General features: G+C 52.0%; 1 protein-coding gene across 3 annotated transcripts; it reads right to left on the reverse strand.

Annotated features, from left to right (window-relative positions):
• Positions 1-888: 888 nt before the first annotated feature.
• Positions 889-21542, reverse strand: UBE3B (ubiquitin protein ligase E3B). 3 transcript variants are annotated; one of them, XR_003988237.1, is made up of 29 exons: positions 21309-21401; positions 20704-20786; positions 19973-20142; positions 19781-19901; positions 18357-18416; positions 17878-17982; positions 17698-17794; positions 17161-17246; positions 16474-16556; positions 16198-16303; positions 15430-15550; positions 14627-14804; positions 14206-14375; positions 13376-13543; positions 12422-12593; positions 11574-11692; positions 10809-10923; positions 10474-10573; positions 10163-10282; positions 9669-9845; positions 9478-9588; positions 9196-9333; positions 8726-8791; positions 6500-6558; positions 4723-4905; positions 4374-4485; positions 3991-4083; positions 3387-3640; positions 889-3269 (listed from the first exon to the last, which is right to left on the reverse strand). XR_003988237.1 is itself a non-coding variant. In XM_030460869.1 (28 exons), the coding sequence occupies exons 3-28, from the start codon at positions 20131-20133 to the stop codon at positions 3449-3451; spliced, it is 3213 nt and encodes a 1070-aa protein (XP_030316729.1). In that variant the 5' UTR covers positions 20134-20142; positions 20704-20786; positions 21447-21542; the 3' UTR covers positions 889-3448. The 3 variants fall into 3 exon arrangements, 2 of the variants coding, with proteins under 2 accessions (XP_030316729.1, XP_030316728.1); XM_030460869.1 differs by lacking the exon at positions 21309-21401 and adding an exon at positions 21447-21542 and having other exon boundaries at positions 889-3640; XM_030460868.1 differs by having other exon boundaries at positions 889-3640.
• Positions 21543-21631: the final 89 nt, after the last annotated feature.

Here is a 21631-nt window from a genome sequence, read left to right on the forward strand (position 1 = left end):
AAAAGCTGATCTCCTGCTGAGGGATGCAGAGCTCAGCACACCCTCCTCCCTCTCCATCCAGACCTGCAACCATCCCCAGCACAGAGCAGGGGCTGGGAGGGCACAAGGAGGTGGAATCAGGTGGAGGAGACACCACTCAGTGGAGTAAAAATCAGGGGCTTGGGACAGTCTGGAGGAGCAGGGAGAGGAGCTCTCTGCTCCCCAGAAATCCCTCCCTCTGCCTGCAGCGGGGCCCAAGTGCTGCAGCCATGCTGGGACTCACCTTGGGGCAGTGATGGAGAAGCAGGAGGTGGTGGTGAAGCAGGGATTCTGCAGGCCTGGCTGCCTGCTGCCAGCTTTCTGCCTTGGCAGCATCTGCTGTGGGGTTTCTTTCTGCTCTTGCTGCTGGTGCCATATGCCTCTGTGTCAAAACAATGGTGCTTGCACACTTGACTGGGAGCCTGCTCCCTCACTCCCAATCCAGCTCCCTCTCCCCAGCAGAGCCCCAGCACCCAGAGCTGGCACCCAGCACCTCACTCCAGGGCGAGAGGGCAGGAGGGCAGGGGGAGGTCACAGAATGGTTGGAAGGGACCTTAAAGATCATCTAGATGGGACCAGGGAGGGCTGAGATGAGCCCCAGAGCTGCTGAGCAAAGGGCTACACTGCCACCCACCAAACCTGAGCTCTTTTCCAAGACACAAGAACAAATCCTGCTTCAAACACAGCTGCCAAGTCCCTCTGGGCTCAGAGACTCTCCCACCACCACCAGGAGTCCCCCAAAGAGGGGCACCTCAGCACACACCCCAGAAACCTGCCTGGCAAAGGCTTTGCCAAGCAGCCAGCACCCTCCTCCTCCCCTGCCTCACCCCTGCCAGGGCCCCAGCAGCCAAAGGAAGAGGAGACATCCACTCATCTTACTCACACCAGGTTTATTTTTCACTTCCCTGCATTTCTGACAACAAGGGATGCTCCCAAGGTCTCCACAGCAGCCAGTCTTCTGTAGGAAAAAATTGCCATTCATCTCCCACAGCAAACTCCCCCCCTGCCCTTCAAAGAACCCCTGTGCACAGCACCCATCCACAGCTTCTGCCCAGGTAAAAACATACTAAAGCCTCCCAAGTTTACAGAAATCAGCTACCAAAAGAAATTACAGCCACCAGGGCAAGGACTAAACAATCACATTTTATACTCTAGCTACAAAATCAGATGTAGTGTCTCATAGTGCAATATTTCCAGGTTGGGAAGAGACCCAAGTCTGCATTAAGAACTTTTCTGGGAATTGTACTCCTGAGGAAAGAAGCAAAAAAGGGGGGCAAAGATTTTCTCTCACTGTGTTCAAACAACTCACTGCATCAATCAACCACTGTGCTCTAGTCAGACACTGCATTTCCCTAGAAGAAAAAAAAGATCTCATGTGGTATTTTAAGCTATGATTGGTACAAATCAGTACCTGAACCTCTCACATACACATTCAACAACTGCTTAATGCTGAAATGCTCTATGCAGAAAGAAAGCTTCAAGATTATAGTAAACTTCTTCTCTTAAAGATCTCTGGATTCTTAGTCTAGCATCTTGAATCCTCTGAATGCACATTCCTGCCCTCCCTAACACTTCTGATCACTCCTGTTCAGTATTACTGAGCTGACACAGAAAAAGGATTCTGATCTTGCTCTCCAGATATATTTACAGGCACTGGTTCCAACAAAAAGTAAGAAAACAAAAGAAATAAAGGCTGCTTCTCTAACAACCAGCTGAGGCAAGGCAGGAGAGAACACTGAAGCAAAGGCCATTGCTGTGTTCTTGGCTGAACAGAGCCAAGGATTTTCTGGCCTGTTTGAAATGTTCCTCATGGTTATGAGGGAGTTCAGGGAGCCTTGTCCTGCAGAGACCTGTGCAGAAGGGCTGGGAATGCCAGGGGCTGGAGCTGGAGCAAGGCAGAGGATGAGGTAGGGTGCTGGAGCAGCTGCTGCAAGCCCACTTGTGCAGCACGAGGCTTCCAACCCACCTTGCCCAGACAGAGCTGTGTGGGGTGAGAGCCACCAGTGCCACAGGGAGGGTGGGAGGGACACGAGACCCTCTGCAGGAGCTTCTTTGATTAGTGAGCAGCCACAGGGGAAGGGGAAAAGTTTTTAATCCTGTCCCCACCAGGAGAACATACATGGCTTTCCTTTGGGCCAGGATCTCAGCAGCCCAGGAGATGCAGGCTCTGCTCCAGGGACCAAGGCCATGAAGCTGCAGGGATATTTTACAGCCAGGGTCTGGACTTGGTTAGAAATGGCAGGAAGGGTCCACACCTTCCCAAAACACACATGCAACCCCCCCCAACTCACACCCTCCCTTTCCAGAACCCCCTGAAAAAGGTTTGCCTGCTACAGGCAAACATCAGCTGTTAAAAATAAGGCCAGAAAGAAACAAACCAACCAAAACAAACAGTTTGGCAGCAAAGAGAACGTGGTTGTTACACAGAGGCCAAGTCCTGGTTCAAACCAGCACATCTCCCTAACAAAAGAGCCTGCACACAAAGTGAAAACTTTTATCCAAGTAAGAGGAATTTTGCCAGGGGAGGAATTTTTCCAGAGGGCTCTGGGCAGCTCAGCACATTCCCCGCCCAGAGAACACAGGGGGCACCTGCCCCACTTGAGCACTGAGCTCTGTGCCAGCTCCCAGCCTCTGGAAATGCAGTAAAATTCAACCTTTTCTGCTCCTGAGCAAATCCAGACAACAAACTCTTCCATCCAAAGCCCAGGCTCTGGCAGGAGCTTGGCAGAGGCACAGTTGGCTCCGCACGCTGACCCCCCACGCCTGCTGCTTGAGCTCTTAACCTACAGCACTCCAAAACCTTCCTGAGAGTGGCAGGGTCCATCTGCTGGCATTTAACCTGCTGCTCCTCCAGTCTGGGCAAGTGCTTCCTTCTCCAAGAGAAACACAGGGGTGTGAGGCAGCCCCTGTGCAGTACCTGTCCTGAGTTAATTCTGCCCCGTCCGGGGCTCGACTGCCGCCGCAGCCTCCTGCTCGTCTCCTCGTCACGTTCCTGCCTTTGTGCAGCTTCCCACAGGCTTGACTTCCACCCAGTAGAGAGACTGGACCATCTCCTGGGAAAGGAAAAAGAAACACTCCCACGGCAGCAGCTGCCCAGCCTGCCAGGGGGGTGCTACGGTCACTAATCTGAGTGGCACTTTGAATGTTCCTTTGACGCTCCCCCGGGGTTTGCTTTAAAAAGCTGATTTACGTGGGTGTCAAGTGAAGTGTATTGGGTCAGGCCCATCACCTCCTTCATCCTGGAGAAGTGCCTGAGAAGAGACAAGCCCTGTCTAACCCAGCAGCTCTTCCCTCTAAACCTTCATCATTTATTAGCTGCACCTCTCCTGCCCTTGAGCCAGCAGCCAGCTCCCACGGAGCCCACCCACCCTCTGTGTGTGAAGGCCACCAGTTCCAGCAGCTCTCAGCCCAGAGTCCAGGGCCACGGTGACTAGGAGAGCTCGAAGCCAGTGTTCATGCTGATGGCATAACGCAGCTTCTCCCTCAGGATGCTCTTCTTGCTGTAGTTGGGAAGCTTGAGGAGGTTGAAGCAGGTGGAGGAGGTTGGCAGGCGCCCTCCGGGCTCTTTCTTGCGGATGGTGAAGAAGCCCCGCAGCACGCTGCCCAGAGTGTCCCCTGTGTCCTGCAGGGGGGCAGAAACCTGTCACCCCTGCCCTGCCCTGCTCTGCTCTGCTCCTTCCTTTTGCCAACACAAAACAGTGGAGCCACGCTTCAAAGCTCTGTTCCCCACCACAGCCTGGAAAGGAGCTGCTCCTCTGGCTGCTGCTGCCCAACGCACACCCGGGGTCCCCTCGCGGGGTGTCCCAGGGGGAAAACACAACCCTGGGGACAGCAAAAAGAGCCCAAGTGCTGCTCCAAGCCTACACGTGCCATCAGTGTGAGGCTGTATCTTCACAGCTTCCAGTTCCCTGGTCAGACACAGCCTGTCAGGAAACACAGGAGACAGGAGCAGGGAGGGTGGTGGGTGCCTACCTGATCATCAGAGACCTCCACGCAGCGGATGGAAAAAGGAGGCTTGAGGTAGGCAAAGCCCAAAAGTGGAGGCCTGGAGCAGCTGGTAACAAACTGGAAAAAGTGAGGGACAGTGGAAGACAGTGAGAGCAGCCTGGCATTGCAGCACCCCACAGCATGGCACTGCTGAGCTTTAGTGTGCAGCTCTGCTGGCTTTTGGGCTATTCGTGGGGACACGAGCATTTATACAACTTGGCTCCCATGGCTGCCCCTCTGCAGGGGAGCAGGATGGTGATTTTAGGGCATCAAGCAGTCTGACACCCCTTCTGTCAGTGCAGAAAGCACCCAGCTAACAGGAGGAGAACAGCACTGGCCAGAGGTCAGGCTGGAGGGGCTGGATTTACCTTGAGGAACATGGCTCTCTCCTCAGGGCTGAAGTCATTGGCCAGGATGTCCCACAGCCAGATAATGACCCGGTGACTCCCATGGAAGCCCCCATAGTACACTGTGTGTTTCCTGGGGAGAGAAGGGCTGTGACAGGCTTCTGTCCCACTGCAGGAGGGTCACAGCTGCCAGGAGCTGCAGAGGACAAGACCCTTCCTGTCCAAGAACCATGCTCCTCAGCCCCATCCATTTCTATCCTCAAATTTCAGTTAGGAGGAGCAGAAGGTGATGGAAGAGCCTCCTGCAAACCTCCCCCAAAGTAGCTCTGTAATAAAGCAGCTTGGTTTGCTGCCCAAGCTGCTCACTTACTTCAAGTCCTCCAGGTCAATCTCAGCGTTGTCCCCAGAGATCAGGCGCTGCAGCTCCGGGGCAGAAAACATCCGGATCCACTCGGGTTTGATGATGGACCTGAACCCACTGATGAGTGCTGCTGTCTGGCTCTTGATCTGCGTGTGCATCCTGAAGTGAGCCATCAGATGGATGTAGCTGATCCTGGGTGCAACAGGGGAGGTGGCAGTGAGGGAGCTGGAGCAGCAAGGCACAGACACCTCAGCAGAGCAGGAACAAGGCTGCTGAGCTGTCTCTCCAGCCCCAAAGGGACAAGCACTGCATGGAGATGTGTTTTACTTTTCCCTCCAGGGCCCTGCTCTTTATTTAAGCAGAAAAAGCTGTGCTTTTGCCAGGCTTTGCCCACCACCTCCTGCCTCTGGGAGTGTCTGCTGGTTTTTAAAAGCTTCTTTCCAACCCAGGGATCACACTTGGCTCTAACAATCACTTGATCAACCTTGGCCAAACAGCAGCTCCCAGGGGGGATGCATCTGACTCCTCTTTAAAGGATCAGGTCCCCAGTCACAAGCACTTCTTTAGGTCTGGAAAAAAAACCCTGTCTGCAGCAAAACCCACAGCAGGAGAATGAACACACTGAAAAGCACTTAGGAGATTTCCACCTTCATGCCAGGGGGAAGGAAGAGGTGCCCTGCTTATTAGAGGGAGGCACCACCGGGCTTCCTCTTCTCACCAACAATCAAAAGAACCAAACTTGTGGAGTCTTCTCCATCAGCACCACAGTCACATGGATTGGATTTGGGGCAGGTAGCCTTGCTCCACCATAACAGACAGAACTGTTTCCAGATTGCTTCCACCTGCAGCCCTCCTCCTGCTCCCTCCCAGCTCCCAATCTGTGTGCACATCTGCACAGAAGCTTCACAGCTTCTGCTGCAAGCAACTAGAGCAACATACAGGACTTTTAACTTCCTCCCTGAGCTGACTTCTGACAAGCCAGAGAAAGATCTTTTAAGTGCAAACTCCCTGGTCAGAGCTCAGGAGAAGCCTGAGAACATCAGACTGCAAAGCACAACTCCACAAAAGCAAATCCTCAGGTAGGATCCAGCTTTCACTTGCCATTAAAGAGAACAACCCCCACATTACCAGTTCAACCACACATCTGCTTAACAGACATTTCACCCTGCTTTTATGATCACTGAAGGGTGTGGAGGAGAAAAAAAAAATAAAAAGGGAACAAAAAGGTGGGTTTGGTTTTCAGGCTCTGGAGTTGACATTTAGGATAAGTATCTAAAAGGCAGTTATCTGTGAAAATAGCTCCAGGGCTTGGTGTCTCCTCTGATTTCCTGTGTCTAAAGTATGACTGTCGACTGCATTTGAATTCACCACTGTCTCTTCTGAAGAGCAGTGCTTTATACAACTGCCACATGTTATCATTCTGAGAAGATCTGTCTGCTCCAAGGTGTCTTTGAGCATCTGTGCCCTCTATGTTCACGACTGTGTGCCTGAATTGCTCTGAATCCATCTGTCTGCATCTATCACCATCATTAAATCCTGCAGAATCTCACAGACTGTGTGCCTTTGACCTCAGAAGTGCTGTTTCAAGAAGTAAATTGTCAATTTTTATTTTGCAAATCGAATTTGATACAATTTCTGCCGATGAACTGTAACCAGCAAATTCTATTAAGATATTTATGTGCTCCTTCTACTCTAATCTATCTCAATTCATTCCAGATGCAAGCCCAAGGAACTAGAATAAAGTATTTTGCAGCGCTGACCTTAAAAATCTAATTGCTGTACTTACTTATTTTCATTGGTAACGGGAATGGTCTTCCCTCCAGGAACAAGTTCATGGCAAACAAGCTGAGGGAAGAAATGATTGGATTGCTAATTACTGCCTGGAACCACAGCGGACAGGAACAGCTCAGCTCTCACCTCTCCAGAAAACATTTTTTTTTTTTTTTTTAAATAAAACAGTAGGATTTTAAATTTAAATAATCATCCTGATTCTGCCTTGAACCAGTTTCACTGAACCATCAGCAGAGTCACTGAGCAGCAGGGCCCTCTGCCTCCCCACCCTTCTCCCATCCATCACCGCTGAACCGCGCACAGCTCCATCCCCAGAGCCCCGGGGGCTGTCACAAGCCCAGAATCCAGCAGCCAAACGAGCTCCTGCCTCAGCCTAACAGCACAACCCAGAGCTGTCTGCTCCACGGGGCTCACCTGGGGCTGTCACCACCCAAGTGACAGAGCTCCCTGGAGCTCCCTGTCCCTCGGGATGGGCACTCTGTGAGACACGGAAAGGGCGACAGGAGGGAGCATCCCAGCACCTCCTCCCTGCCCTGCGGCCCAGCACCAGCCCTGCTCACACACAGGGACCCTCTGCATGCCTGCTACAGCAAGAGAGTCACAACTCATCTCTGCACCAAGCCTCGAGGCAGCAAAGTCACCATTCCCACAGCAGTGGCCTCTGTGCTTCAGTTCCAGGTGGCTCCAGAGGTGAGGAGGGAGCCCAGCACCAGGAGCTCAGCTCCCCTGCAGCCAGCACAGGGCTGTACCCAGCAGGGATGCACAAATTCATTCAGAAACCAGAATTACCTCACTTGGCTGCTTCAGCATGGCCCAAGCAGCAGGCAAACAGGAGTCTGACTTTATTTTCAAGCTTTGAGTGCAGTAGCCTTCCACATCTCACTGCTGGCTTCTGGTTTTCCTATTTTTTCTGTTTCCTGTTTTTATTTTTCAGGTGGGAAACACCTCAAAGCTAAAAGCTCAGCAGTGCCAAGGCAGCAGCAAGGTGTGCAGCCCCTGAGTAGAGCAGAGCTGTGTCTGTACTTTCCTCTCTTCTCACTCAACCAGAGCTTTGCAGGTGCAATACCAGTGTTGGTGCTGCTGTCAGATGTGTGCAAAGCAGGCCCAAAGCAGCCAGCTTAGGAATAAAAACAAAAACCTGCAGCACACAAAGCTCTCAAGAACAACCTGCCCTTGACACACACTCCATGACTTAGTGGTCTCTGAGCTCTCTGCCTCTGGACCTACACTGCCAACAGCTTGGTGCTGGCTGGGGTCTGCTCAGGGGATTTGCAGCCACAACAGCAAACACAGAGCAAAGACATTTCCATCTTAGCTCTGCACATCTTCCAGCTCTGCACACACAGCATCACAGAGCTTCAAGGCCCAAGAGTAACCAAAAACCTTCAAGCCTTCCTAAGGGACTGGTGAACAGCATTTTCCTCTCGAGGCCAAGAGACCTCCTGACATACCTGAAGTTTCTCTGACAGAAATGGCTGTGTTTAAAGCAAAGGAATTTCTCCTTGCTCACAGATTCTGCTCCTGGCACTAGAAAAATTAAGGGTCAGAAGCCAAACCTTTTGTGGAAAAAGCTGCTCTCTGCCCACAGCTAAATATTGGAGGGAGCTGCAGAACCCTATATCTGTGCTCAGAGAGCCTCTGAAGCTGACCCAGCCTTTCACACAGGCACTTTTTCTGTAAAAGCAGAGCTAATTCCTCACCACAACCAAACCCAAGGTCATTTTTACTAGTTAGTCCCCTCAAGATTCTTGTTCAGAGGGGTCACACAGAGCACCCACCTGAAATACCCAGAAACAGGAGCACCAGAGTGAAAAGCAGTCAGTGTGGCATGAGCTGGGACAGACCATCTGACTGTGAGATGCTCAAGACAAGTTCAGCAGAGAAAAAAAGCTGAATTCTGCTGGCAAGTCAGACTGCAGCTCTACTGCTCTGCTCTAGGGACACCTCTGCTCAGGAATCAAACCTCATTCTGCCCTCAGCTGTTTGTATGATCCTCAGAATCCCTCCTCAGTGCTTCACAGGCTCTTCCCAACAGCATCAGCCAGACAAGTGGGGGAGATGCTCCTGAGGAGCAGCTGGGATCTAACCAGGAGACACAGGGATTGCCTGAGCCAGGGCTGTGGGCTCTCTCAGTGCCCAGATCTCTGCTTGTCACCACCTGGCTTGAGGAGAGGGCTTGGAACAACACAAAGTCCAACACAGTGAGGGAATAAAAGCTTACCTGACCCATGACATCTTCATCATAGGACAGTGTTAAGCCCAGGTCACTGATGTCACCATCGTAGCGCTAGAGGAGGAGCAGAGAAAGGGGCAGGAGCTCAGTGTTCAGCAGCAGGAACAGCATCAGCTGGATTATTCTGACACTGAGGGACCCCCAGCAGGCTCGAGGCACCAGAGCATAACAAATGCGTGAGCTGCTCCAGGTTGTGAGGAGACTGCAACAAGAGCTGAGGCTAAACCTTGGGATTTCCCTCCTGCCACTTCCAGGTTTACACCTTCAGACTCCTTTCTCCTCCCTGCTTGACCAGGTAAAAGCCCAGGACAGTCACCTGCCAGCCTGCCTCAGAGCCACCCATCACTTCCAGGGTGCTTTTAAAGATGATCAGCACTGAAAAGGTATTTGCAGTTTGAGTGTTTCTAGCAGCAGGCAGTGAGGAGGGAGTTAAACAACAGGAAAAGTCATGCTCAAACCTTAATTGAAGTGAGATTCTTATAGAACTCAGAGTCCAAGGAAGGAAGTTCATCTACAGAGCTGTAGAAGACACTGTGGTGGTGCCCAAGTAGCTGACTCAGAAAGAAGGAAGCAAATGGTACATCCACAACTATCCCCTACAGAAAACAAGAATTAACAGGTAAGGTTCTGCCACACACTTGTTATCTGCAACACCTTTGGTTACTTCTGAGGCCTTGCAGGCAGATCATGTGCTGGGGAACAAGAGTGCTCCTCTTGCCACTGTGGCAATTTTGGCTCACCTCATATACAGCCTTCCCAAGCATTTTCCCTACAAACTCAAAGAGCTGCAGGTAGTTCTCATGGATGTAGGATGTTGGGGATGGATACAGCCTCTCGTCACCACTGGTTGTCTGCACAGAAACAGGTAACAGTACAGTCAGACAGTCTGCTTCTCTCTGCAGTGGGTCAGCACAGCCAGAACCTGTCACACCTTGAACAAGTTGAGTGCAGGGTCAAACACCTTCTTTATTATCTCTTCCAGAAACTCTTTGAAGACCCCATCTTGATCAATGCCAGCTTCATCAACACCCAGATCATTCACAAACTTCACTCTGATCACTCCCTTCATGGCATTCTGGGAAAGCTGCCGGAGCTGCTCGTATCCATCCTACAGAGAGCAGAAGAGGCAGAGGACAGAATCCAGGCAGACACATGAAACACCCACACAGACATGCAGGAGGCAGATAAACCACAGAGAGCTGCATTTGCCATTGAATTTTGTGCCCCAAAAGATCAGTTTTTGTCCTGCTCACGACTCCAGGCTCATAGGAGTCTGAACTGATCCAAGGTCCTGCAGCACCAGGCAGACAGAACTGGCACTGGGTTCTTCAGCACCCACAGGAAGGATAAAAGCCCATTCACACCCTATTCCTGTCAGGACAAGCAGCTGCCTTGCTGCTGGCTCCTGCAAAGCAAAGCACTCACCTCCAGCATGCGTGAGCGGCGGATGGTGATGTGTGTGACGTGAGGAGATGCAGAGCTGGTTTCCACCAGCCCAAGCTTCTCCTTCTCCTTCGTCACCATATTTCGGAACAGCAGCACCCTCTTCAAGAGAAAACAAAGAGAAGTCTTCAGCCACCAGGATCCTTACCCTCCAGTGCAGCAAGGTATTCAGGTGCTCCTGATGCATGCTCTCGGTTGTCCCAGCCAGGGACAAGTGTCAAGATGTGTGTCCCTCTCCTCCCAGGCCACCCCTGTCCCTGGCTTTTCAGCCCTCCCCCTCTGCCCCCACTCACATTCTTGTGGGGAATGACGTGGGGGATGTACTGCAGGAGCAGCTGGGCTCGTTTCTTGTCCTTGTCTAACTCCTGGAAGAGCACACTGGGTTTGAGGTCCCTTACAAAGAAAGGCAGAGACTCAGAGCCCCAGCAAACCCCTGGGTGTGGTGAGGAGGGGCAGGAGGGGACACAGAATGATTTCAGATGATTGAAGTGCTCAGGACTACACAGCTAAGAAAAATCATGTGGGCAGAAGAAGAGGAGCTTGGTTTGAAGGGAGGGAGCCCACAGCAGGCACCCCGGGGGAGGTGGCACAGTGGGCCAGGACCCAGCAGCCTCCCCTGGCCACTCACTTGCGCAGCCAGTGGTCCTCAGGAGCAAAGCGCCGGCGGCAATCCCGCTCGTACAGCACCATGAGCCACCCGTGGACAGAGTGGAACAGCTCCAGGGTCTCCCCTCTGGCATTCTCTGAACAAAAGGAACACAGCAGCAATGTCCAGGAGCCCCAGGACCCCCAGGTAACAGCAGAGACTGAGAGCAACATGCTGATCACCCACACCCACAGGTCTGCCTCTCCTGACCTCTGGCATCTGGGGCTTCCCAGGGGACAGACTTGTCTCCAAAAGCCACACCAAAGCCACCTCAGCTGAGCCACCACAACAGGAAAAGGAAAGTCTCATCTAACTGCCAGAACTGAGCTGTCTCCAAGTTACACCAGATCTAGAGCAACTCTCTGCTTTGTCAAAGCCCTGTGCCACATCCTGGCCCAGTCGTGCTAAACTTAGTGCCTGGCAAACCCCAACCATCAGGTCTGGTACACAAACCCTTACTGGTCTGGTACACAAACCCTTACTGGTCTGGTACACAAACCCTTACTGGTCTGGTACACAAACCCTTACTGGTCTGGTACACAAACCCTTACTGGAAAAATGCTCTGTGTTTGGTGCCACACATCAGAGTGACACCTGGGCACCACAGGACTGGGAGATGTTCTCATGCCATGCAACATAGGGCAGTTTTCTGCCCAAAACAATAGTTAGCAGAAGCTTCAAATCCCAAACTTGATTCTTTTTGTTGTTCTAATATTAACTTCAAGTCAAGCTCCAAAAAGTACTTACCTACAATTCCATCCCAGATCATCTTAAACACAAAGGAATTAAGAAAGGATGAGATGGTAACAAGCTCTTCCAGTTTGAATGAAATCTGCTCCTCATAGACTTCAATGTCATCAAGAATCCTATCAGAGAAAACAAATGCAAATGCCAAGTGTAAATTTAATTCCCTTTTGAAATTTTAATAAAGGCACATTATCCCTCAGCAGCAGCTCTTATTTCTATGCCAACTGACACCCATGAGGATCCATGGGCATAAACAACTGAACCTTATTTATTGATTTTGATTGATAGCTGATCCTAACAGAAGAGAGTCCAAGGTCTGAGAGACAGGCCAGGACTGTGCAGTTACAAGGACCCAGGCACTCATCCCCAAGAAAAGGTTTTCACCATTCAGGCTCAGGAAACTGTCCCTGCTGACCAGCCAAGGCAATCCCCATCCTGTCTCCCACCCTTTGTGTAATCTGAGGGAGACAGCAGCAGAGTTTTCAACAGCAGCAGATAACCTGAGGAGCTTTCCTGTAACATTGTTCCTCAGAGCTCAGCTGGACTCACTGAAGCATTTGCTTCACACTGCCCAGAAGCAACAGAGAAAATGTTTCTTTCCCCTCCCTTAGCAGTGCTGCAATATTTTGTTCCCAGCCCAGGCAGCTGTGTGTGCCTGCAGCACCACATGGCTCAGGGGAAGGTCCTTCTGAAGCCTTTTACCTCCCAGGAGCCTCTGGTAAGCTTGCTGCTCAACTCTGCCTCAGTGCAAAGGCAGCAACAGATGAAGTGTTCCTCTTGAAATGGAAGGAACACACCAGCTCCACATCCCAAAGCTGCAGAGCATCCCCCCCCCATGTGCTACCTACGTGATGAGGTGTCTGGAGCAGTCACAGAAGAGCATCAGCATGGCCAGCAGCCTCTTGGATTCCTCTGTGTCATTATTCAAGCACTCCAAGAAGAGTTTTAACCCTCCCTGTGGTCCCAGCTCACAGATAAAAGCCCATAATTTGGGCAGCAGATCATCCAGGTAAGTGAGGCCTGGCAATGGAAGAACACAAAGCACACTCAGGGAAGTTACTGGGCCACGGGGGGCTCGTGGGGAGAAAGGGGACTTGGAGACAAAAGATCCTTTTGCTAAGCAAGACTTCAAGTGAAGGCAACACCAGCACCATGCCTGTCTGCACTCACAGATGTACAATAAGCAGAAAAAAAAAAAAAGGCATTTTTTTTAGACATTAATCACTTGCACATCTGAAGCCCCTTCCCACTGATTCTTTTTCAACTTTAGAAAAAAAATGAATTCCTGTGACCTGGTCACCACTGCAGCCAGAGATGAGAACACAAAGGGAGGAGTGGTGACCTGTGGTCACTACTACAGCCACAAAGCACCCAAAACCCTGGACTCACTCCTCTGCAATAGCCACTAGACCAAAGCAGTGCTCATCACCTCCCCCATCCATTCCTGAGACAGGCAATTTGTTCCTAAGATGTATGAAAGCATTCAGTGTTCACACCACATGAAGATTAATACTGCTGGGCTGCTCAGAAATCCTGACTCAGTCTTAGGTTTGATAGGGAGTAAGCATGGTTTCATTAGAGGAGAACTTGCTTCAATTTGTATTCTGGGGAGTTAATGCTCAATAAGTGATAAATGTTATTGATCAGATGTATGATTCAGGATGGAACAAGCCTTCCACCCAGCCAGTCAATAAACTGTTGTCAGTAATAAAACTACCAACAAGTCAACAGAATTTAATAACAAAAATCTTTTTTTTTCTCCTTTCTCTTCACAGAGGTGAAGAGCAGAGCTGTGCCCTGACCTGTGAGGATCTGCAGGCGGATCTGGGTCAGGGTGGTGAGGGTGGTCTGGTACAGAACACAGATGCTGCACATCTTCTGCACTTCTGCTGAGTCCACTCGTTTGCCCCCGACAGGTTTGAGAATGTTCCTGACAGATGCAGACTTCTGGAAAGCTCTCTTGAAAAGATCTGGTGACAAGAGAAGCAGGTGAGACCTTGGCTCAGTGCCATTCCAAACCAGTTCTCTTTTCCTCAGCCACTTGGCAGCCATGTGACAAAGAGGATTTAAAGCAGATTCAGCCACTCCCAGAGCCAGAAGGTTTTGGTGGATGTTTCTGGCAGGACACACGTGGCTGCTAACAGAGTATTCCAGTAGGGACTTCACTCTAGGGCAAAAAACCTTCCCAGAACTGCAGTAGCCAACGAGCACAGGACCCACTGCTGTGGCAGCAGCCAGAAAATAGCCAAATTACAGTCCAAACTTAGTTCAAACACTCCTCTGTAGGAGCACCATGCACCACAGGCCCAGGAGCTTCACTCTGCTCCTCACCTGGGCAAAGGGCCTCCTGTCTGGCCCTGGGAAGTTATGCAGTAAGCACTTCAATTACTTGAGGAGCAATGAAAAAATACTGCTAAAACAAGCAAATATTTTCACAGCACCAAAGGAAAAGGCTTGCCCCAGGTCACAGAGGCATTCTAAGCAGGAATTACAGAGAGGAGAAGAGACCATATCCCCACCTGCTGCTGCAAGTAATTACTCAAAGCTTTTAGCATAAGTGGAAAAAAGTCAAAGCCCTGGGAGAAAGACACATGTACAGAGACACAAAGCAAAGCAACCCTCCAGAACTGACTCTTCATGGGCAGGCTGTTCTGAGGGGAAAGTGGCTGTGCTGGCAGCTGAGCTATTTCCTGATTCTCCAGCAATTTCTTGCTGAGCACATCACTGAAGAGGATGCGGATCATGTGGACTCCCCAGAGATGCTGCAGCTGCTTTGTCAGCAGAGGCATGGACTCATTCAGTCTGAAAGACAAGTCAGAGAGTCACATTAGAAGGAGAGACTGGAACGACCCACCAGGCAGTGATTCTTTGATTGGTTCCAGCTAAAATGCAAAGCAGAGCATGCAGCCACCCTGCAGATACACAAACCCCACGTTGAGTGTGTCCCAGGATGACCACTGCTCACCAGTCTGACTGTGCCAAATCAAACAAAGACAAGGAGAAAATAAAAAGAGACTTAAATCATCTCTCATCATAGAGTTCTCCTCACTTACCCATAATCCACAGTCTGGGAAAACCAGCCCAGAACAGGATGCCAGTGGGTGAGGTTGGATTTCTTTTGTGAAACATACTTCTGGCAGTAGGAGAGCATCTGGATGAGCACCCCCACAAAATGAGCTGTCTCCTCCTCAAGGACTTTGTCATTCAAGGAGCCCAAGTACACAAGGTTCCCTGGGGAATGACCAGCACAGCAAGACTTAACAGAGGAACAGATGCTGCAGGACAGTGGTTAGAGACACAGCAGGGGAAATGAATTCACTCTCCTTTTCCAGGCCAGGAGAGGATTTCTGTGAAGAGTGACAAGCAGAGGCCACCCTGCAGCATGTCACTTCCAGCACAACTCAGCCACTAAGGTGGTTTGGCACTCTGGCTGCCTCCTCAGCTCTCCCACCAGCACCTTCCACAAAGTACTATGAGCTACAGACACTCCACAGATACTCCCAAGTTTCCACTGCTTCTCTTGGGACTTTTACAACAACCTTAACTTGAATGTTTCAGTAACTGCCATTTAGAGAAGATTCAAGGCTGCTGCACTTGGCTTTCTCAGAGCCCAAGTGAAAAGCTACTGGAGATAATGCTTCACAGTCTAGGCATGATGGCATGAACACAAAAAAACCTCTCTGACCACTTAGCCCATGTCTGCAATGTCCTGCAGTGCACCTCGGTTGTTAGTTAGAGACTAAATAAAGATTAAAAAGAAAAAGAAGGGTGAGCTGCAGGCAGCTCTTACCTGTGGGGGAATATCTGACTCAAAACTGCCTTCCCAGCACAGCAGAAAGGTGTTGGAGGCACTTACCCAGCAAACAGAGGGTGTGACTTCCTTCCAGGCACATGCAGACATCCCGGCACTGCGCTTCCCGGCTCAGGAACAGGAGGAACTTGCGGAAAAGGTCCTGAGATTCCAGCACTGCCAGGCGCTGGGAAAGAGGGGGAGAACTGCCAGTGAGGCACCACCCACAGCAACCAACCCCACCAGCAGCTACCTGGGTAGTCTTTCCTCCCCAAATAAAGCAGCAAGTTGGGCTTGCTGCACCACAGAGGTTATTTGACAGGAAGCTGGTGTAGGAAACACAACACCTGGCAGGTAAACAGGCCACAGACCTTTGGAACTGCCTGTCCATAAGAACACTGATGCTCATTGGCACAAAAAACCCAGAGAGGAGCAGGCACATGAAATCAGATCAGTCTAGGAGAGCCTAGAGTTACCATCACAGATCCTCTGCCATGCAACGGGCTGATTTTCACTTTGTCTCTGTCTGTCGTTACACAAATGGAACAACAAGGATTTCAAGAACTCAAGCTGTGAGTCACTACGCCTTTATTTTTATTTTATTTACTTATTTTAGGGCAGTTCAAGCCATCAACCCACTGGTGTTGATAAAATCTGAGGTATTAGAGACCCAGAGTGTCTGGGGGGTGGAAGGATCGAGCGCTTCCACAGCAGAGCTGGAACTGGCAGAGAGAAACACCAGTGCTCTGTTCCAAGAGCTGACAAAAAAAGGATTAACAAGTGGCCTTATGTGTTATTTAGGGGATTTTTGGTACTATCACATCACCCACATACCTCAGGTGTTAGAGTAGCAAGATGAGTCATTATTGCAGGCACAGACATGATGTGGATCAGAAAGGACCTCAGCAGATTGTCCGAAAACTGCGCAGCAACCACGGGGCTACAGAGGGGAGAAAAAATTAGTGCAAGAAACCCAAATGTTGAGATTTACTTCTCTTACTGGCAGAAAGAGACTGGCAGAATGACAAGTTTTCAAAAAAACCCCATTAATACTGTACATTCATACAGCTTTGGCTGTCTTATCACCCCAAGCAGCTCTGGCTGCCTTACCGCAGCGCCAGAGAGAAGATGGCGGTCAAGGAGCCCTTGGACAAGGAAGGTCTGGATCTTGCCAAGCCATTAGTTAGCAAAATCTGGAATAACAATAATTAAAGAAAAGCAAGCCTGCAGCATTCAGAAAAAGATGGTGACTAACCAAAGGAAATAAACACGTTGTGTTTCTTTTCAGAGCAGAGAAAAAGCAGAGCATGAGGAGAAGCCTCCAGACCCGTTACCCACCCACCACTTGGCAGAGGCAGAAGGGCCTCAGGCTAATGATGGCATCCCAGGGAAACTGCAGGCAGATCAGACACTGTGCAGGACTCATCTGGCTAAGATCTGCATGCAGGGTTCCCAGGGATTGTTAAAATTACCCAGGCAAGGCTCACAGCTGCCTGGTAATCTGATTCTGGTTTAAAAGATTTTGAAAAACAACCTCAGTTCCTTCCCCCTGCAGAACAGCAAAGAAACCAAGCCCATGGAAAAGGGCAGCAGCAAAGCTGGGGAAAACATTCAGGAGTCCTTCCTGCCCCTCTCATTATGAGGTGGTTAAGCAGGATTTACTCAGCAGCAGTGAGAGGAGATGCTGTACTTGGTGCCTCCCTGCTCCTCAGCAGGGGTCACACCCCATGGGGGTGACAGGAGCAGAGCAAGGAGCACAGAGAGAGGACACAAGAGTTCTGTCAGCCCAGCACTGACCTGCAGCACAGAGTAAAATCCCTTCTGGTTGAGGTGTCCCATGATGTTTGCACAGATGTGGTTCATGGCAGGCCTCAGGGCTTCACCTGCAGAGTTAAAAGGGGGGTGTTACTACAGGAGCCCCCCAGCCCCTCCATTTCCTTCCTCACCTGCTATAAAACAGCTCAGAAGCTGCACCACATCCTTGCTCTCATGTGCAAACCCAGTGCTTCAGCAGCATTTCACTGCAAACCTTGCTTGGGCTGAGTCACACCCACCCCTGGCACTCTCCTGTGCCTATTTCCTACAGAAACCCAGAGCTAAAAGCACATTCTGTTAATCTCTGAACACTTCTCATGTTCTTGGAGCACCAAAACCATGGTAACTGTTGCTGTTTTAAGGGAAACAGCCTGTCTGACCTCAGGGGAATCCTTGCTGCCTCTGGTTTGCCTTTTGTGCCTCCACAAAACCCACAATGAATCTTTGTGAGGGGGAGAAAAGGTGGGGAAAGACTCAGTGGGTTTTAGCAGCAAATCCCAGCTCAGTGGCTTCACCAACCTTTTCCCCTGAGGATTTTCCAGGTGGAAGTGTCTGTGAAGGTGACCAGCATGGTGAGGTGCAGGTTGACCACCCTGGAGTCCTGCAAGATGTCAGGCTGCAAAAACAAACACCAAGGGCAATGAACCACAGGCCAGAACTGCTCCAGGCAGGGAGTCAGGACACAAAGGAAACGTTTACCTTCAGCTGCTTGAGAAACTCACAGCAGAACCACAAAATGTCTTTGATCTGTTTAATCCACAGGAGTGTCAGGTCCTTGGAGAGTGCCAGGGAGACATACCACACCTGAGGGGCAGGATGGGAGGGCAGCAGGGTTGGGGTTGGTGCTGCTGACATTTCCAGGGAGCTTTATCACAAAACAACCCCCTCAGCACCCTGCTCAACCCAACAAATCATTTCTCCCCCCAGAAATCACTGCTCAAAGCCACCCACCACAGAAAAAAAAAACCCAGACTTTTATCTCCTCTGGCTGCATACACAGTAAAAATATCAGAGGAATACAAAAGAACCTGTCCAGACTTTCACCAGGGAGTCCCAGCAGTGCTCAGGGGCTTCTGAAAGCTAAAAATTCCAATGCCACCAGCCTAAATTCCCACAGATAGAAGGAAAAAAACCCCAAACAGCCCCCCCACCTCCAAACACAACCCCCTCTTGCTGACCTTGGGCTCATTCTCCACATCCATGCTATTCAGAATGCACCTGCACAGCTTTTCAAACCTCTAGGGGAGGGGAAAAAAAAAAAAAGGAAAAAACAAAGTGGGATTAGAGGTCTGTAGAGGAAGGACTGCTCTGGAAGAGCACCAGGAACAGCTCAGAGGGAGCAAGATTCCCCTGCATGAACCCAGGGATGGGTCCCATCCTGCACCTCCCAGCCCAGAGCAGGAGCTGCTCAGCAGCCCAGGAAAAGCATTTTCCTGCTGGGATTCAGCTAGAAGAGCTTCAGGCCAAGATGTTCCTGGGTGCTGAGGGCAGCAGCAGAGGGTTCAGAGCTCCCAACCACCCCCCTCCCAGCAGAACCCCCAACTCCTTCATGGTTTGCTCAGTGCAGTTACATCTGCAGTGAGCTTGGAAGCTCTTAAACCATCCTGAGCTGCAGGACTGGGAGGAAATCAGAGTGGGAAGGAGCAGAGCCCAGTCCTTGGCCCAGCAAGGGACTGACTTGCTGCTGGGAGGGCAAGGAGAGGCAGAGGTATTTCAGGAAGGCTCCCAGGATCTGTCCTGCAGCCCCCAGATGGATCCCAAGCATCCAAAAGCTTTGTCTGCACTGCACACACCCCTCCCTGATGCTCTAAGCACAGAGGATCCCATCTGCAGGGCTTGCACTGCCATCAGCAGGGCTGGGACACAGCAGGGAAAAAAGAAAAGTCACCCAGAGCTGCCTCAAGTTAAACTGAAATACAGCTTTTCATTTGCCTCTTGTTTTCCTCACAGCTTCCTGGGGCAAATCTCATCATCAAAAATGAAAGGAGAGGAGGGGAGGAGAGGAGGGGAGGAGAGGAGGGGAGGAGAGGAGGGGAGGAGAGGAGGGGAGGAGAGGAGGGGAGGAGAGGAGGGGAGGAGAGGAGGGGAGGAGAGGAGGGGAGGAGAGGAGGGGAGGAGAGGAGGGAGGAGAGGAGGGGAGGAGAGGAGGGGAGGAGAGGAGGGGAGGAGAGGAGGGAGGAGAGGAGGGGAGGAGAGGAGGGGCAGGAGAGGAGGGGCAGGAGGAAGGGGCAGGAGGAAGGGGCAGGAGGAAGGGGCAGGAGGAAGGGGCAGGAGGAAGGGGCAGGAGGAAGGGGCTCTGGGGGAGCCTGGCACATCACAGCTGCCAAACCAAACCCTGAGTTTCTGCTCAGTCCCTGCAGGAAGCAGCTGTCACAGTGTGCCCTGGGTACAGAGCCACTACTGGAAAATTCAAGGGCTCTTCTGTTTCCTTCCTCCAGCCCAAGCTCTCCAGGAAGGGCTGGGGAGACAGAGACCTCGTTTCCAAAGGCAAAATTCACTGCAGGAGCAGCCCCACAGCTGATTAAATGTGTATTAAATGTATTAAATTAACAGCTCCTCAAAACGTGCACTTGGCAGCAGAGCAGCAGAGCAGCAGCCTCACCTCTTTGTCCTCTTTCTGGCTGAAGACAAACAGCAGCCTCCGGGCAATCCTGAAGACAGACAGAGCACTTCTTCTGCTCGAGCCAGACTCATTCCCCTCAAAAAACTCCTCCACTTCTCTCCTAGGATAAAGCCCGGGGGTTAAAAACCCAGCGGGAGAGCCGGAGGAGCCGCGGTGTCGAGTTTCCCTCACCGGATCTCCCTCTGGAGGCGGCACCGGCACAGGAACCTCCGGGCCAGCGCCTGCAGCTGCGTGGCCGCTCGCTCCCTCTCCTTCAGCTCCCGCCGCTCCTCCCGAGCCTGCCGGGCCTTGTCCAGGAACTGAGCTTTGGAGGACTGGCTGGCGCTGAACATTTTCACCACCTCCGGAAAGAAAAAGAAACAAAGAATCGTGGTGGAAAATCCCCGGGAATGGAGGGAGGGGGAGTGGGAAGGGAAAGGGGGATTGAATGGGAAGGGGGAAGGAGGGACAGGAGAAAACTGCAGCCTGGGCTGAGCCAAAGGGCTCTGGGAATGGGCACAGAGTGAGCTAAACCTGCACAGTAAAGAGGAGGAAAAGGAAGAGGGGAAAGGGAAGGAAGAGGGGAAAGGGAGGAAGAGGGGAAAGGGAAGGAAGAGGGGAAAGGAAGGAAGAGGGGAAAGGGAAGGAAGAGGGGAAAGGGAAGGAAGAGGGGAAAGGAAAGGAAGAGGGGAAAGGAAAGGAAGAGGGGAAAGGAAAGGAAGAGGGGAAAGGAAAGGGGGGAAAGGAAAAACCAATCATCCCCTTTCCAGGGCTGGCTGTCCTCATCACCTCATGCAGATAACAGACAAGATCAGTCCCAGGGGTGTGAGGGAAAGGGCCCAGAGGACACCTGAGGAGGATTTGTTGCCACTCCACACAGAGCACCACGCAGCCAGCAGCAGCTTTATCACCAACCAACTCACCTGAGGGCTCCCTTCTCCACGGGGTGTCTGGGACAATCATTCACACACAAACCCACAGCTCATCCTCTGCCTCCGGGCAGCCCCTGCACAGAGAAGCACAGGGCAGGAGGGTGAGGCAGGGATTTCCTCCTTACCTTCACAGTTCTGAGTCTTTTCGACCAGATTTACCCCTTGCTACATCCTGAAAAAAAACCTGAACTCAGAAAAGCTTCAGGAGAGCAGAAGCCTCACGCCCAGAGCTGGGCTGTGCCCACCGGTACCGCAGCTCCAAGGGAAGGAAAGGGGGGAAGAAACAAACCCGAGCCAGACCTCAACCCTGCCAGAGCCCCAGCCGCACCCGAGGCTGCTTCCCCTGCTCCCGAGCGGGGCAGGACCCACGGGGGACTCGTCCCAACCTCAGTCAGCACCCAGAGGAGCCCCCGGGGCCTCCACTTCACCCCCAGACCCCTCAGCCCCGAACACCCCTCCCAGAGACCCCGCAGCCCCCGGGCCCAAAGCCGCCGCCGCCCCCACGGCCCCCCCGGCTCCCAGCGCCTTCCCCAGAGCCCCGCGGGTCCTCTCCCTCCCTCCGGGTCCCCTCCCTCCCCCCGGGCCCTCTCCCTCACCCGGTCCCGGGGGGTTCGGTTCGGTCCCGTCCCAGCTCCGCCGCCCCTGGGCCCGCAGCCGCCTCCTGACCCGGGTCTGCACCGCGGGTCCGCCCGGCAACCAGCACCCCCGCTACCGTTCCGCCCCGCAACCCTCACCTCAGTTCGGCACAGAGAGCACAGCCAGCTCGAAGTCTCCCTGCTGCCCAGTAGCTTGGGCTGAACCGAACCGAACCGCACCCGGCAGGGCGGAGCGGAGCATAGACATCCCCCCCTAGGGAGGAGAAGCGGGAGGTCGGAAGGGTTTAAGCAGCGCACTGGGGGCCGGCCGGAAGTGGCGTTTG

This window comes from Calypte anna, chromosome 15 (genome assembly GCF_003957555.1).
Source record: "Calypte anna isolate BGI_N300 chromosome 15, bCalAnn1_v1.p, whole genome shotgun sequence".
NCBI classification, from domain to species: domain Eukaryota; kingdom Metazoa; phylum Chordata; class Aves; order Apodiformes; family Trochilidae; genus Calypte; species Calypte anna.